General features: G+C 43.4%; 1 protein-coding gene across 1 annotated transcript; it reads right to left on the bottom strand.

The window, feature by feature from the left end:
* Positions 1-1,856: 1,856 nt before the first annotated feature.
* On the bottom strand, positions 1,857-8,690 carry HMGN1 (high mobility group nucleosome binding domain 1). The gene is made up of 6 exons (XM_070376359.1): positions 8,415-8,690; positions 8,052-8,084; positions 7,937-7,966; positions 7,804-7,854; positions 4,711-4,839; positions 1,857-3,005 (listed from the first exon to the last, which is right to left on the bottom strand). Exons 1-6 carry the CDS (start codon positions 8,673-8,675, stop codon positions 2,958-2,960), a joined length of 552 nt encoding a protein of 183 aa, XP_070232460.1. The 5' UTR covers positions 8,676-8,690; the 3' UTR covers positions 1,857-2,957.
* Between the last annotated feature and the right edge of the window lie 8,836 nt (positions 8,691-17,526).

Genomic DNA, 17,526 nt, shown 5'->3' on the forward strand with positions numbered 1-17,526 from the left:
CTCCTCCCTCCTCCCTCCCCGTACAATCGCTCTGGGTCGTCCCAGTGCACCAGCCCCAATCATCCAGTATCGTGCATCGAACCTGGACTGGCGACTCGTTTCATACATGATATTATACGTATTTCAATGCCATTCTCCCAAATCATCCCACCCTCTCCCTCTCCCACAGAGTCCAAAAGACTGTTCTATACATCAGTGTCTCTTTTGCTGTCTCGTATACAGGGTTATTGTTACCATCTTTCTAAATTCCATATATATGCATTAGTATACTGTATTGGTGTTTTTCTTTCTGGCTTACTTCACTCTGTATAATAGGCTCCAGTTTCATCCACCTCATTAGAATGGATTCAAATGTATTCTTTTTAATGGCTGAGTCATACTCCATTGTGTATATGTACCACAGCTTTCTTATCCATTCATCTGCTGATGGACATCTAGGTTGCTTCCATGTCCTGGCTGTGATAAACACTGGGGTACACGTGTCTCTTTCAATTCTGGTTTCCTCAGTGTGTATGCCCAGCAGTGGGATTGCTGGATCATAAGGCAGTTCTATTTCCAGATTTCTAAGGACTCTCCACACTGTTCTCCATAGTGGCTGTACTAGTTTGCATTCCCACCAACAGTGTAAGAGGGTTCCCTTTTCTCCACACCCTCTCCAGCATTTATTGCTTGTAGACTTTTGGATCACAGCCATTCTGACTGGTGTGAAATGGTACCTCATAGTGGTTTTGATTTGCATTTCTCTGATAATGAGTGATGTTGAGAATCTTTTCATGTGTTTGTTAGCCATCTGTATGTCTTCTTTGGAGAAATGTCTATTTAGTTCTTTGGCCCATTTTTTATTGGGTCATTTATTTTTCTGGAATTGAGCTGTAGGAGTTGCTTGTATATTTTTGAGATTAGTTGTTTGTCAGTTGCTTCATTTGCTATTATTTTCTCCCATTCTGAAGGCTGTCTTTTCACCTTGCTTATAGTTTCCTTTGTTGTGCAGAAGCTTTTAATTGTAATTAGGTCCCATTTATTTTTGCTTTTATTTCCAATATTCTGGGAGGTGGGTCATAGAGGATCCTGCTGTGATGTATGTCAGAGAGTGTTTTGCCTATGTTCTCCTCTAGGAGTTTTAGTTTCTGGTCTTATGTTTAGATCTTTAATCCATTTTGAGTTTATTTTTGTGTATGGTGTTAGAAAGTGCTCTAGTTTCATTCTTTTACAAGTGGTTGACCAGTTTTCCCAGCACTACTTGTTAAAGAGATTGTCTTTAATCCATTGTATATTCTTGCCTCCTTTGTCAAAGATAAGGTGTCCATATGTGCGTGGATTTCTCTCTGGGCTTTCTATTTTGTTCCATTGATCTGTATTTCTCTTTGTGCCAGTACCATACTATCTTGATGACTGTGCAAAGCCCTCTTTTTGGTACCAGTTCAACCCAAACCAATGTCCTCTGGATTTTTTTCTGTAGTTTCACTTTTTAAGATGCCACATCTTGCCACTCCCTGTGAACTCTGATCTTTTGGGGCCATTCAAATGGCACACAGCCTTTGCAGAGTTCTATGACCCTGTAGGAGTCATTTCTAAAGCACTCATGCATCCTACTCATCAAATCCATATGTGGTGTAACATCAAGTGTAGAGAGCTCTAAACTCTCTTCCATGGCTTCTCCCTCTTCAGTGCTGACCCTTGCAAAGTGCTATCTCTGGCCCCACTTCTGCATTTACCAAATCAGCACAGGTGTCCAGTATTATCTCTGAAGACTATTTAGATGGGAAAACAGGACAATACACATGAAAACAAGTCTTGAAAATATGCACACACACCTAGTTCTAGCTTACTCATTATTTAAAGCTTACTTCATAAGAAAAGTAGTAATTAGGTATTTATTTTGCTTCAGAGAACAAGGCGCTCATTTCCCAAAAAGCCAATTTGGTCACAAAAATATCTGCAAGGTACACTGTAGAAGTATTATAGAAAAAAGTAAGTAAGAACGCACGCGGAAATTCTTTAAAATCTAGGGAACTCCCTGGCGGTCCAAGGGTCAGGACACTTCAGGCTTTCACTCCTGAGAGGGAATGAAGATCCTCCAAGTCACTAAGCCAAAAATAAATATATATATAAAATTTAAACCAGAACTTAATACATGCATTTCATGAAATTCTTTTATAACTGAGATTTTATTGGTTGTTTTGAGGATCACTACACAGACATTTCAATTTGTACACAATTCTTCACATATGTACCAGAAATCTAAAATATCATGTAGTTGTGATTCATAACAGTTATTCCAGTGACTTTCCAGCTTAAAATTTGGAGCAAACTTCCCTTAACAGGATATCAAGTACCAATATCTTCAAATATTGATATGTTGTTACATCATAAGTCCCACTGATTCACAATTTAATATCATATACACTACATACCCAAACTGTCAATCGTTCACAGCACATTAACCAAGTTACTAGGAAAACTGGACTACCACGACCAAAGATGTTATAGTATAGTGCACAAAATTCTGACCAGGAGAGCCAAGATCAAAAAGTGGTTTGCTGTAGGAAATAATTCTACCAAAACGATATGGGAAGAGAAGTAATTTAAAGTGTTCAAGACATTAAATGCACAACTTACTCCAAACTGCCATTTAGTATGCTTTTGTGTTACAGGATATAAAAGCTACCCCCCATCTATGGAATGTTAAGCTGACACCCAAGACAATCAAAGCCTCCCGTATCCAATATCCCACTATTTTCTGGTTGTACCAAAAAATAAACAACCAGCAAATGATTTCACCTCTTAAAAAAAAGCATTTACACTTAAAAAATGGGATGAGGTGGGATTCCCTCCTTTTTAAAAATGTTTCTAGAGCTACTAAAAAACTTGCATTTACAAAATAGTTGATAAAAATATTCCTCTGGATTGTACAAGAAGGGAAACAGGGACCACTGACAGGACTCGGTATGTGGTTATTAATCAGACTTGGCTTCTTTCTCTTCTGCTTCGTCAGAGGCTGGGCTCTGCAAATCAATGAAAAAAAGTGATCAAACATTTGACTCCTGCATCATTGCTATAATCAATGCTATATTTAGCATTTATAATAAGTTTTCCTCATTGTACTATTAAGTCTTAAAAATACATTCAACCCTCAATATTTGTAGATTCTGTACTGGTGAATTCAACAACTCACTACAAGTTATTTGTAAACCCCAAATCAATACTGATGGCATTCCCACGGTCTTGTGCAAATACATAGCAGTAAAACCATGAGTCACCTGACACGCAGTCTCAGCTAACCCTGCTTGTTTCAGCTCTAACGCTGTAAACAAGCATTTATTTCACAGTCTATTTAGTGCTACACGTATCAATTTTTTTTGTCCTCATGGTGGAGAAAATGTTGACTAGACAAGTCTAGTGTTTTTCAAGACTATGTGCAACAAGGCTGTGGTGTACATCTGTGTATATGGAGAAAACCGACAATGGACAGCTTGACTGAAGCACAAGTTATACTGCTGCCTCTCTTGGCCCTGCGTTCTATAATTCCTCAAAAACACGTATTAAGCATGAATGCACATAAGGTTGGGGGCTTCCCTGGTGGCTCAGTGGTAAAGAAGCCACCTGCAAGGCAGAAGATGCAGGAGACTCAGGTTTGATCCCGGGTGAGGAAGATCCCCTGGAGAAGGACACGGCAACCCATTCTAGTATTCTTGCCTGGAGAATGCCATGGACAGAGAAGCCTGGGAGGGTACAGTCCATGGGGTTGCAAAGAGATGGACATGACTGAAGCTACTAAGCACACACGCACTTAAGGTTATGGTTTGATCTGTTGATGGAAATGTTGCAATGAGTGTATTTTGAGACTCTAACCCTGTATTTCCACTACATGCAACTATCCAGTATTTGGAGCAACCTTATAGAATACAACCATCACAGATAATGAGAATCAACTATAGTTTGATAAAAGGGATTAGAAGGTGACATTCTCCCCTTATAATTGTATTAGTTATTTACCACAACCTTGAAACCCACTTATTTTTATAGGTAAAATCTTTTTTTTCAGAGCTTAAAAGGATAGATTGAGGACATCAACCCTTTTAGTTGATCGAAGTTACTACCTAAATCTAGACAAGTGGCTACTTTTAAGAAAAACTTCATTATATAAAAGTTGAGAAAAATGTGAAAAATTAACGGAATGGATTAAAAAAATTTTTAAAGGAACATCCAGAATATTAGAAACTAACAAAGGGAATGTATGTATATCTATGGTTGATTCATGTTGAGGTCTGACAGAAAACAAAATTCTGTAAAGTGATTATCCTTCAATTAAAAAATAAATTTATATTAAAAAAAGAAACTAACAAAATTATTAAGATCTACAGATGGCAATTTGGTTAAAAAAAGACCAGAATGTTTAAACAAAATCCCTACATTATGTAAAGAAGAATAATTTAGTAAAAGAAATCTTTAAAAAAAAATCTAGCAATTAATAAACATATATACAATAAAAATGGTGAATCTGAATGTAAAATTCTGTGTACGATTTCATGTTTACAGTTAAAAAAAAAACCCATTAAAGGTAAAATTTAAAATATTATCTAAATTCATAAAAAATATTCTGCCCACTTGGAGCAAAATACAATCTTTGTTCAATATTATAAAGATTGTCTTATCTGCTACATTATTCACTGTTGAGAGTCAAAATTAAATCACACACACACTCCTGACCTCCTCGTTTTTAGTCTCTCCATTTTCTGCAGGTAAGTCTTCTTTAGTCTCCTGGTTGGCCACTTCCGCCTGTTTTCCCTTTGCTCCTCTTTTCCCTTTTGTTTGCACTTTTTTGTCTGAAGATTTATCCTGTGATAAGAGTAAGAGTATATTTAAGTATCAACTCTGCACTTATCAACATTTTTTGACTTGCTAGGAATTGTCCCTACCATAGCTGCAGTGTTAGTGCTGCCGCTTGCCAGTCTGAGTTACAGGACAGACTTCAAGGTCAGCCCGCAGCAAACAGGACCACATAGCATGCTGAGGTCCTAACAGCACCTGTATACCAAGCCTCACCAGACTCAAGACAATTACATCTAAAGCCTCAGCAACTCCTTCTCCACTGTTCTCTGAAGTTCCAACAGGAAAGAACAGACAAACTGAAGAATTTTTGCAAGGCTCTCTCCCAGCCCCCAACCCTACCCACCCCCAAACTTCTTTTAAGTGGGAACAACAATCAAATTATCAAATAACCACTGTCCCGAGGATTCACCTGAGAAAAGCACCATGTTGTAAGGTCAGATTGATTACCCTGCTCCAGTTAGTCCCTTGATACATAATCAATAGCTAAAAAGATCGAGTTTATAATTTCATTTAGGCATATGAAGTATCTGAAAACACACAGGTATGTGATGATAAAAGACCTTCAAAGGTTATGCCGCTTTAAAATAATATACAACAGTATTTCTGGATTCGATCCACCAGTGGGGAAGGAGAAATCTAACAAATATTTATTTCCTATAAGTAGAGGATGTAGTTAACAGTCAAATTAAGTCAAGTCACCAGTGAGTTGCGTAATACTGACCAATACTTGCATTAAACAGCCACAAAGATACAGAAGACCTTACAACTTTAATGCTAAGGGAGCGGGGGATCAGTGGAATGGATTCTGTGCCAATAGTGGCATTCCATACATGACAGCAAGTCAACCACTAGCAACTGAGTATCTTTAGAATAAACAATAAATCATCTAATAACAAACGTATTTGGGGCAACACTGCTACATATAGACACACCATGAAGTGTCACAACACTTTCTGCATTTAAAAATAATTCTTTAACAATCTGATTGCTTTAGATTTCTCATTAATTTCATAACCGCTATCAGAGCATCATGAAAGTATAAAACCTTAAGTGGATAACAGCCTAGACTGAAATATCACTTTTAACTACTAACAGCCGGAAATCGAGATGAAAGAAAATAAATCTACGCATCTATAGAATGGTAATCAATACACCAAAAGCTTTACCTTCTGTTTAAAGCTTTAAAGTGGATCAATTATGAAGACAATACTACTTTATTAAAATTAAACGGAAGAAAAACTTCTCCCTTTTCCCATCACTTTTCCTTTAGGAAACTGAGCCGACAGGTTTGTTTCTCAAGGAACACGTGAAAACTTACCTGTTGGCCTCTGAAAGGGAAGAAGAAAAACGTTAATTACATCTAATGGCCCCAAATGCAACTGATAGTAAAATTTGATTTTTTTCTTTTTGGCCGCACTGTGCACCGTGTGGAATTTCAGTTCCCTGACCCGGGATCGATCTGGGGTCCCCTGCATTGGGAACTCAAGAGTCTTAACAAACTTACTACTGGGGAAGTCTCTGAACTGTTTTCATTAAAAACAAAATAAAACCCCAAACTTTTAGGACAGATTAAAACAGAGACAGGTAAATAAAAAAGATGTAAAAGAAAACAAGCATAGCATTTTAGCCAATTGGTTTATTGAAAAAGTAAATAATAAAAGACGAGTAGTAATAGTATACTTTACAAGTGGATACTTTCCAACAAGATCTATTTTCCCTGCATTCATGAAGTTTCCCTTTACTGATTTTTCGTATGGAATTCTTCATTTTCAGGTCTGAGAAATTCCAAGTTGGCCTACTACACCTATACCTTCTTTAAATCCACTTTGAAAAGATCACAAAACAACTTTCTATTGGGAAAACGCTGAAATTTTTACACTCAGCTCTGTACAATGTTTAAATAAAGACAAAGGAAAATTTTTTGGTATTATTCGGTATTTAGCTTTCACCTATACTCTTAGGAAAGGGGAGATAACAATGAAGACTGAGGGGAGAGGAGGCTTCTAATAGCAAACTTTCACCTAAGTTTTGAGTTAACAGAAGTTAATCACACCAGGAATTTCCCCTGAAGAACAAAGAAGAGCTTTAGAGGGTGGTATCAATGCTAGATCCAAAGAGTCACAAATGATGTACACATATTTTGCTTTCCCAACTTAGATTTTCAAAATACAAACATCCAACAACTACCCAAACACTCTCCATGTGAATAAAGCAATCAGGAATCTATTCCAGAGCAACACTATTTACGATCATCTTAAAGAATGTCAGGATAAAACAATTTAGAGAACTTTCACATGAACTATACAAAATAATCTTAAAAGAGGAATGTTCTCAGAGAATATAATTTTTGATCTCCCCCTGCACATAAGGTATAATCCCCTACCTTGCTTTGCAAACCTCATATGCAAAAACAGTCCCCATCTCCTGGCTTCAGTCCTAGCTTTTCTGATACTCAGAATAGGAAGGCCAAACATGCAACAGAGAACCAACAGGGAACCATTAACCATAACATACACATTACAAAGAATGAATTACCCTGGTGAGTCAAAGTTATTCAATATTTTCAGTTTCAGAATTTAAATTTCCCAAATTCTGGAGCAGCACTAATGTGATACGTTATACTCTCGTAAGCCAGGATGATGACTACATTCACTGAATTTTTCTCATACTAAAAAAGGCAGTTGGTGATGGACAGGGAAGACTGGCATGTTGCAGTCTATGGGGTCGCAAAGAGTCGGACACCACTGAGCCACTGAACTGCAAAAAGGCACTGTTTATTGAAATTATATAACATAAAACTAAAGTGGTAAATAAAATAACCCTCCGACGACTTTTCGGCAGACTGTGACAACAAACTGTGGTTGATTTGCAGAGTCTCAAAGTTAAGACCTCCGTTGCCAACAGTAACCGTTAGAGACCTGCAACAATTCAAAGACACCATGATCTCTAAAGGCTGAGTCTGAAACCTACCTTTCCCGCCGCCTTTTTTGGCTTCGTTTCCACTTTTGCAGGAGCCGGTTTCTGAAAGACAAAGGTAACACTGAGCTTCTTCCCTAGGTTCGAACCCACGGAAAAGAAAGGTTAGGGAGCTCGCTTTACTTACAGCTGACAACCTCGCCGACCTCCTCTTGGGCTTTGGGAGAAAAAACGAAAATGAGCAAGGAATGCGCGGTGCGGAGCAAACCTAGCCCACCCCCGGGAGCGGAGCGTGTTCTTACCTCCTCCTTCGCCGCCCCCTCGGCGGAGCTGACCTGCGGGAGAAAGAAGAGGGCGAGTGGGCACAGCCCGTGAACAAAAGTGCCCGCGCGCCCCGGGCCTGTCTGAGCGCGAGAACAATGCCCGGCCGCGTGACGTCAGCGGATTCCCGCCGCCGCGTTCGAATCTCGCACCCGGCTCCTCGGGCTGCCGAACGTTCCAGAACGCGGCACGGAGGCCGCCGTGCGCTAGCCCTCCCGCCCGCCGCAAGTTCGGCAGCCTTCCCGGCCCAGCGCTGCAGAGGAAGCGGCGGGCCTGGGCCTCGCGGGGCTCTGGGGACGGCCGGGCGGCGGAGTGGGCGTGTGCGGGACGCGGCCACTGCTCACCTTCCTCTTGGGCATCGTGGCGACGGGGCGGGCGAGAGCCGGGTGCCTGAGGGCCGCGGCGCGCCGAGAGCCTTCGCGAAGCTGAGTAGCCTGACCGCTGCCGCTCCTCCCGCCGCCCGAGCTGCTGGGACCCGCGGCGGGGGTGGTGGGAGAACCGGATGGAACCGGATTGGGAGCCCGCCCCTCCTCCCCCCGCGTCCCCCGGCCGCGGGCTCCCCCTCCCCGCCGGCCGGGCCGCCCCTCGCCCTCGCCCCCGCCCATTGGCTGCGGGGTCCACCGCTCCGCGGCCCGCACCCCGAATAGGTGAGGCCGGCCGTCACTCGACCACTGCGCCCCGCCCCCGCTCTCGGCGCCCCCACCCGCCCGCCGTCTCGCGGGGCCCCAGACCCAGGCGAGGGGGCGGGGCCCCACAGGCCGCTCTCGCCTGACGGTAGTTTGTTTGAAGCCGAGCCGCAAAGTGCGGTCTGCACGCTGATTGGCGGACGCCCGCCACGTGGTCTCCGTGTGCGCCCACCCACAACCCTCCGGGGTACCTGGTCGCCAGCCAGCGCCAGGGAAACCCCGAGGTTAGAGTCCCTTCTCTGTAGGGGCAGTTGGGTCGGAAGGTTTATAGTTCACAGAATGGGAAGGGAGAGACAACGGGTTTAACTACGAACCAATTTTCCCCACCTCAGTCGTTAAGAAAAGCTATCTACTAGGTTTACAGTCTTGCTGGCCTGCGGTCTTAATGCGCAGGCGCGGGATGGAAGGTCGTGGGAAGGAACGTCCGCGCGGGGCGCCACTGCGCAGGCGCGGATCTTTGCGACGGCGCTGGATTCCCAACCAGTATACCCTGGTCGGGTCTTTTCGTATAGCTTTTTAAAAAAAGTTGTCCGTCCCTTGAGGGGCTGGGGGTGCTGGCGGTTCGTCTCAGGAGCTCAGTGGGCGTCTGAGTCCACACCCACCAAGCCGAGGACGCGCGGACCCACTCTCAGATCCCTTGGCCGGCCGATCCTCTCCTGCGCTGAAGTGAAAGGGCAAGAACGCCCACCCAGTTCTTGCTTGTTTTCTAACCACTTCCTGACCCAACTACCTTTCTGAGGTGGAAAAAAAGAGTTTCACGCTGGGAGTCAGCTGGGAACCAGTGAGAGCACGTTACCCAGTTTCTTTACTGAATAAGAAAATTTTGCTTGTAAGGACCACTTGAGTTACTGCAGAAGAAGTTTTTAATCAGAACAGTGTTAACTGGAGTTCATGGAGAGGAAGAAACAGACTGAAAACAGACTGAAAGTCCACCACTGAAGAGCTCCAGATAAACCATGACACTATCACATAGTGGAATAATGAGCTACTGCGAAAAAGAATGAGGCTGCTCTTTGTAGAAATGAATTTTCGAAACCACTAGTCAGACTCTAACTCCTGATCCATAAGTATTGCCTTCCCATCTCATTCAAGAAAGTCTTGGACTGCCCTTGCGGTCCAGTGGTTAAGACTCTGGGATTCCACTGCAGGGCTTGTGGGTTTGATTCTTGGTCCGGAAACTAAGGAGCTTCCCAAATAGTGCAGCGGTAAACAATCATGCCTGCCACTTCAGGAGGTGGGGATTCCTTCCCTGAGTGAGGAAGAGGAAATGGCAACCCACCCCAGTATTCTCGCCTGGAGAATCCCATGGACAGAGGAGCCTGGTGAGCTATATTGTCTATAGGGTCCCAAAGAGTTGGACTCCACTGAGCACACATGCATGCACTGGGAACTAACATTCCCAGATGCATGGGAATGCTTGGCCAAAAAAAGTCTTAAGTTCTTAGAGTGGCTTATATGGTCCTCTGCCAATGGGCCCACTTCAAAAGGTTTTTCCCCTTGGTTCTCATTACCAGTCTCAAATAGGCTGGGCATCACTGTTTCTGGCCTTGTCACTTGCTGTTCCCTCAGCCTGGAATGCTTCCTGTGCTGCTTCAGACCAGTGCCATCTCTTCCTCACCTTCTGTGGGTCTTTCCACAAATGTCACCGTGTCATTGAGACCATTACTGAGCTGTCAGTTTAGGATTGCACCTCCCAATCTCCAGTTCTTGCCACATCTGTTAACTAACTAGCTGCTGCTGCTGCTGCTGCTGCTGCTAAGTCATTTCAGTCATGTCCGACTCTGTTCGATCCCATAGACAGCAGCCCACCAGGCTCCGCCGTCCCTGGGATTCTTCAGGCAATGACACTGGACTCTTGAGAGTCCCTTGGAGTGCAAGCAGATCCAACCAGTCCATTCTGAAGATCAGCCCCGGGATTTCTTTGGAGGGAATGATCCTGAAGCTGGAACTCCAGTAATTTGGCTACCTCGTTCGAAGAGTTGACTCACTGGAAAAGACTCTGATGCTGGGAGGGATTGGGGGCAGGGGAAGAAGGGGACGACAGAGGATGAGATGGCTGGATGGCATCACTGACTGGATGGACCTGAGTCTGAGTGAACTCCAGGAGTTGGTGATGGACAGGGAGGCCTGGCGTGCTGTGATTCATGGGATCGCAAAGAGTCGGACACGACTGAGCGACTGAACTGAACTGAACTGATGCTGAGTATAAAGTTACATGTTCGTTGTATATTTCAGCAAGGTGCCCGGAGAGGTGGTGCGATTGGTTGCTTGTGAGAACAATTGGGGGAGAGGGGAAAATGAAAATTTACCTTTTTCTTTTGGACAAGAACCCTAATTTTTTCTTTTCTTCTTGAGATCTATTCTGGCAATCCTGTCCCCCTTTAATGTAATCTCCCCCTTTTCAGTTCCTTCCACGTCACCTTGCAGTATTTCTTTTATGATTGGTCACATTCCATAATTGCTTTATGTGTTTAGTTATTTGCTGCCTGTCTCCCTTACAAGAGTGGGAGTTCTGTAAAGGTAGGAACCCTGTTAATAATCGTCCCCAGAACCTTAGATGTTTGTTCAGTTAGTAATTCTTTTGGAATTGAAGTATATTTGATTTACAATGTTGTGTTCATTTCAGGTGTATAGAATAGTGATACACACACATATGTAATCTTTTACATATTCTTTTCCCTCACAGGTTGTTACTCGCTCCCACGCCCTGCTCCTGTTTACATTAAAAAATAATAGCGTTGGGACTTCTGGTGGTCCAGAGGCTAACACTCCTGTTCCCAGTGCATGGGGCCCCAGTTCAGTTTCGTGTCAGGGAACTAGATTTCACATGCTGCAACTAAGACCTGGTTCAGGCAAGTAAATATTTATTCTAAAGAATAGCATCAGAGTGTTTCCAAGTTTTGGCACAAACATGTACTGAGCCCCTACCCTCTGCCAGTGGTTGTGATAATCCCTAGGTTCAGATCAGATCAGATCAGTGGCTCAGTCGTGTACAACTCTTTGCAACCCCATGAATCAAAGCACGCCAGGCCTCCCTGTCCATCACCAACTCCCGGAGTTCACCCAGACTCACGTCCATCGACTCAGTGATGCCATCCAGCCATCTCATCCTCCGTCGTCCCCTTCTCCTCTTGCCCCCAATCCCTCCCAGCATCAGAGTCTTTTCCAATGAGTCAACTCTTCGAATCAGGTGGCCAGAGTACTGGAGTTTCAGCTTTAGCATCAGTCCTTCCAAAGAAATCCCAGGGCTGATCTCCTTCAGAATGGACTGGTTGGATCTCCTTGCAGTCCAAGGGACTCTCAAGAGGCTCCTCCAACACCACAGTTCAAAAGCATCAATTCTTCAGCGCTCAGCCTTCTTCACAGTTCAACTCTCACACCCATACATGACCACAGGAAAAACCATAGCCTTGACTAGACGGGCCTTTGTTGGCAAAGTAATGTCTCTGCTTTTGAATATGCTATCTAGGTTGGTCAGAACTTTCCTTCCAAGGAGTAAGCGTCTTTTAATTTCATGGCTACAGTCACCATCTGCAGTGATTTTGGAGCCCAAAAAGTAAAGTCTGACACCGTTTCCAGTTTCCCCATCTATTTCCCATGAAGTGGTGGGACCGGATGCCATGATCTTCGTTTTCTGAATGTTGAGCTTTAAGCCAACTTTTTCACTCTCACTTTCACCTTCATCAAGAGGCTTTTTAGTTCCTCTTCACTTTCTGCCATAAGGGTGGTGTCATCTGCATATCTGAAGTGATTGATATTTCTCCTGGCAATCTTGATTCCAGCTTGTGTATCTTCCAGTCCAGCGTTTCTCATGATGTACTCTGCATATAAATTAAATAAACAGGGTGACGATATACAGCCTTGACGTACTCCTTTTCCTATTTGGAACCAGTCTGTTGTTCCATGTCCAGTTTTAACTGTTGCTTCCTGACCTGCAACAGATTTCTCAAGAGGCAGATCAGGTGGTCTGGTATTCCTATCTCTTTCAGAATTTTCCACAGTTTCTTGTGATCCACACAGTCAAAGGCTTTGGCATAGTCAATAAAGCAGAAATAGATGTTTTTCTGGAACTCTCTTGCTTTTTCCATGATCCAGCAGATGTTGGCAATTTGATCTCTGGTTCCTCTGCCTTTTCTAAAACCAGCTTGAACATCAGGAAGTTCATGGTTCACGTATTGCTGAAGCCTGGCTTGGAGAATTTTGAGCATTACTTTACTAGCGTGTGCGATGAGTGCAATTGTGCGGTAGTTTGAGCATTCTTTGGCATTGCCTTTCTTTGGGATTGGAATGAAAACTGACCTTTTCCAGTCCTGTGGCCACTGCTGAGTTTTCCAAATTTGCTGGCATATTGAGTGCAGCACTTTGACAGCATCATCTTTCAGGATTTGGAATAGCTCAACTGGAATTCCATCACCTCCACTAGCTTTGTTCATAGTGATGCTTTCTAAGGCCCACTTGACTTAATTCCAAGAACGTGGTGGTACTTCAGTGGGGAGAAAAGTATTAATACACAAATTGGCCTGAATTACTAAGTGGAAGAGGAAGCCACTAAGAGACAGAACATCCCAAGGCATATGTTCTTAGCAGAATGAGACAGCCATGCAGAACCCTTAGAGTGGCATGGATGGACACACTGACAGTGGGAAGGGAAAATGCGTGAAAAGAGGCAGAAAAAAGAAGGGCATCCTGCAGAGAGCACTTGACGCCAGGCTAAGAGATCTGGCTGTTGGCCTGGGAGACATTGCAAGGTTTGTTTTTTCTTTTTTTCCCCCTGATGTCCATTTGTGGGATTTTAGTTCTCTGACCAGGGACTGAAACTGGGCCCTTAGCAGTGAGAGCTCATGATTCCTAACCACTGGACCACTAGGGAATCCAACAAGGTCTTAAGGGAATGATGTGCTGAGAGCTCAGCCTCATGAAGGTCTTTCTCCCATGAGAACTGACAATGCACTGGGCCAGAAGTGATGACAGATGGGTGGCCCACAGGTGTTTGCTTTACTTGTGACTTTTCTTAAAGTTGCCAAGACAAGGATGTGGAGCAACTGGAAGACAGTAAGAAAAGTCTTAGTATTTTTTTAAAAAGTAAACAGATACTCTGTGACTCAGTAACTCCACTGCAAAAACATACAAAAAAAAAAAAAAGCTTACATCTGTTCACAAGAAGACATGAAATAGAATTTTCATAACTGAACTATTTTATAAGCCCAACTGGCAGCAACTTAGATGCCTACCAACAAGAGAATGGATAGGTGGAAAAGTATGAGCAATGAGAAACGGCTGCCTGCAACTCCACCCAAGATGAGGCCAAGCACAGTACTGAGAGGCAGGCCAGACACAGTACTGTGTGATCCTGTTCATACAGTACAGAAAGGCAGGCAAAACAAATCCTGTGTGTCAGAAGTCAGGATAGTAATTGAGGTGGGTGGGATGCTAGTGACTGGAAGAGAGCAATGGAGGGCTTCATAAGGGAGCTGGCCATCTTCTATTTAAAAAAAGGTTTTTTCAGTAATTTTGTATCTTGGCCCAACTTAGTTTTTTAATTTTTGGCCGAGTGGCATGTGGGATATTAGTTCCTTGACCAGGAATTGAACCCGGGCCCCATGCAATGGAAGCTTGGAGTCTTAACCACTGGACCATCAGGGAAGTCCCATCTTGTATTTATTTTTTTTAACGTTACACATTAATCTAAAACGTCAAAAGTTTAAAAAGACCAAACATATTGGCAAGGATATGGAAGAACTGGAAGTCCCAAACTCTTCTGGTAAGAATACAACAGGAAACAACCATTTAAGATTATAGTGTGTGCTGATGTGCTTAGTCATGGCTGACTGTAGCCCACCAGGTTCCCCTGTCCATGGCATTTTCCAGGCAAGAATGCTGGAGTGGGTTGCCATTTCCTTCCCTACCATCTTGTATTTCTTGATCTGTGTGTTACTTGTACTGTTGTGTTTGCTTTGTGAACGTTCATGGAGCTGTGCATGTGCACGTCAGCAGTAAAGTTTGTAAAACTTTTTTTTTTTGTAACATGCCCAAATCAGGTAATTTCACCTTCTAATAGGGCGCTTCAGCTTGTCCTGGTCTCCTTTGTGTGTGATTCCACAGCACACTTGACCTTCTAACTTGTAATGAGGCTTCCTTTTTCTAATGTGTCAGGGTCCCAGCCCTGGTGATTTTTCTCACCTGTGTCTTCTACCAAGCCTCTGAAGGCATTTTAGTTTGACCTGCCTGTATGTAAGCATATGTAATTATAGATGCCACTTGTTATATTTCTGTTTATTTTTGGAAGAAATATTTATGTGGCTCAAAATTCCACAAGAGCAAAATGCTTTCCAGAGAAGTCTCCATTCTGCTTCTGTTCCCCCAGAGGTCTGGCTGTCTCAAGGAGCTGCCAGTGCTGCTGCTTCTTGTGGATCCTTCCAGAATGCTTTATGCAAATATAAGTGTATATATAATATATACTTATTTTTCACAGTTTGGCACCTTGCATTTTTCAGTTAATGGAGTTTGTTTCCTATGAGTACTTGTTAAGATTCCTCCTTTTTATTGCTGCATTGAAGTGCACTAAATAGATGTACCAAATGTTTATTATTTTGGGGGGGCCATGTCACGCAGCCTTCGGAATCTTAGTTCCTGAACCAGGGATAACCCTCGCGCCCTGCATTGGAAGCTCAGAGACTTAACCAGTGGATGGCCAGGGAAATCCTTGTACCAAAGATTTTAAAACCAAATTCTCCATTGACCAAACTTTACAAATTGTGCCGTGTTTCGTTCCCGCAAAGGATGTTGCAATGAATAACCACGTACATACACATCATGTGCATACTGTATAAAACAAATGTCCTTACAAGCCCCAGTACGGGCTGAAATGACTATTATAAAGTCCACTTATGCCTTTGCAAACTTAAGGTTGAAATGTTCAACACTTAGCAGTTTTAAATAATTATAAAGCTAGAACTAACTTTTGAGCCTCCCCAAATCTCTACAAAACCAGTAAAATTTAAACCAGTAACATTAACATGAATATGAGTTTTGCTAAAAGCAAATTGCTGCATGCATATGGTATTTGGCCCATATGATCTCTGCGGAGATTGTTCTGGCACCTTGTGTGTGTAATTGACAAGCCATCCTTTATTTGGCCTTCTGTGGTATGACGTGGGCTTCATGTGATATACACTGTTTATGAATTAAAATCATTTCTACAGTTTTATTATTACCCATAAACTGTGGAAAGCTGGTCGCACTTGATGCCAAATATACACACACACCCAAAACAGCACAAAAATAGGTAATGCTTGGTCAAAAGTGGCAATCTATGTTGGGTGATGCAGAATGTCAGATAATCACCTGAACACACAAAGGTCTAAAAATTCCCCAAGAATCCACAGGACTTTTGTATACATTCACGAAAGTATCCTCACCACCACTCTACCCAGGGTCCACGTGACCCACTTTGGAAAATCATGCATTGATTCAGGCTAGTCAGGACGTGCTTGCAGGAATTTTAGAATTACAAGCTTAATGTAGGGCAGAAATGGTGGTGACAGAGAAGGTTCTGAGGGGAACTGAGAAAGAATGGATAAGAGGCAACAGTTTGCCTACCCCTTACCAGGTGGTGTCCTCAACCTAGGGATAGAGTGACCTAGGGATAGACAGGCACAAGAGTTAAATGCCTGTCCTCCTGGGGCTTCTGCTCCAGTGGGAATACCAATAAGGAAAGTAACAAAATTCTTTCCCATGGTGACGGCACCTTGAAGGAAGCAGTGTCCTAATATAGAATGTGCTGGAAGCACACAGAAGGGAGCTGCTGTACATGGGATCGTTCGGGAAGTTCCCAAGGGAGAAAAGGGAAGGGTGAGATGACCTGTACTCTGAGGGATCTGAGGGAGAAGCCTCTGGACAGAGGAAACAGCTCCCACAAAGATCCTGAGGCAGGACCAAGCTTGGTGTCCACGAAGGAGGCAAACATGTTGTGCTTAGGGAAGGCAGCAGCCAGGATGTGAGAGCAGTGGTGGAGCTCTGAGGGCATCTGAAGTCATCAATCTGGACTCCCAAGTGGAGGCTGGGCTGAGAGGTTGGGATGTGAAGTCTGATCGCTGGGAGGAGGCACAGGAGACCAGGAGAGGTTTTAAAGTTGTCTAGGAGAGATTTCTCTGGTGGTTCAGTGTTTGACTCCAGCTCCCAACTCAAGAGGCCCTGGGTTAGATCCCTGGTCAGGGAACCAGATCCCACACCCTGCAACTAAAAATCCCGCCTGCCACAACTGAGACCCAGTGCAGCCAAATAAGTATTTTAAAATGTTAAAGTTATCTAGACAACAAAATGACTAGGATGCTAGCTGTGGGGATGGAAATAAATGGAGGGAGGGTCTGGGACCTATTTTGGTGCGGGTGGCTGACAGGACTCTTCAGTGGATTGGGTGGGTGAGAGATGAGAGTTTTGGTTAGGAGTTACAGAAACCCAGATCAACATGAACAATAAGCAAATAGATTAAATAAGCAAAACCATGACAGTGTTCCACACTGGGGGATTCAGTGGCTTACTGTATTATCACAATCACAGATTCTTTTCTACCCTCTGTCATGCTCTTGACTCCTCCCTCCTAAGCCAGCTTCCCCTTTGGTCCAGAAGTGCAGGTCCAGATGTTACATGCAGATTTATAGCATCCAGGAAAAGCATGTCTCTTTTATCCTAAGCCCTGACTAATTGCCTTTATTACTGGTTGGAACTGTCACATGGAAGGGAGATGGGATATCCTTAGAGAAAATCAAGC

This window comes from Bos mutus, chromosome 1, assembly GCF_027580195.1.
Source record: "Bos mutus isolate GX-2022 chromosome 1, NWIPB_WYAK_1.1, whole genome shotgun sequence".
Classification (NCBI taxonomy): Eukaryota; Metazoa; Chordata; class Mammalia; order Artiodactyla; family Bovidae; genus Bos; species Bos mutus.

Excerpts from the sequence above, each read along its gene's own strand:
- HMGN1 (XM_070376359.1), bottom strand. The coding sequence starts at position 8,675 with ATGGGCGGGGGCGAGGGCGAGGGGCGGCCCGGCCGGCGGGGAGGGGGA. Across the intron at positions 7,855-7,936 it reads GGTCGGCGAGGTTGTCAGCT|AAACCGGCTCCTGCAAAAGT; the intron begins GTAAGTAAAGCG and ends TTTGTCTTTCAG. Across the intron at positions 3,006-4,710 it reads GAGAGACTAAAAACGAGGAG|AGCCCAGCCTCTGACGAAGC; the intron begins GTCAGGAGTGTG and ends ATTGATTTGCAG.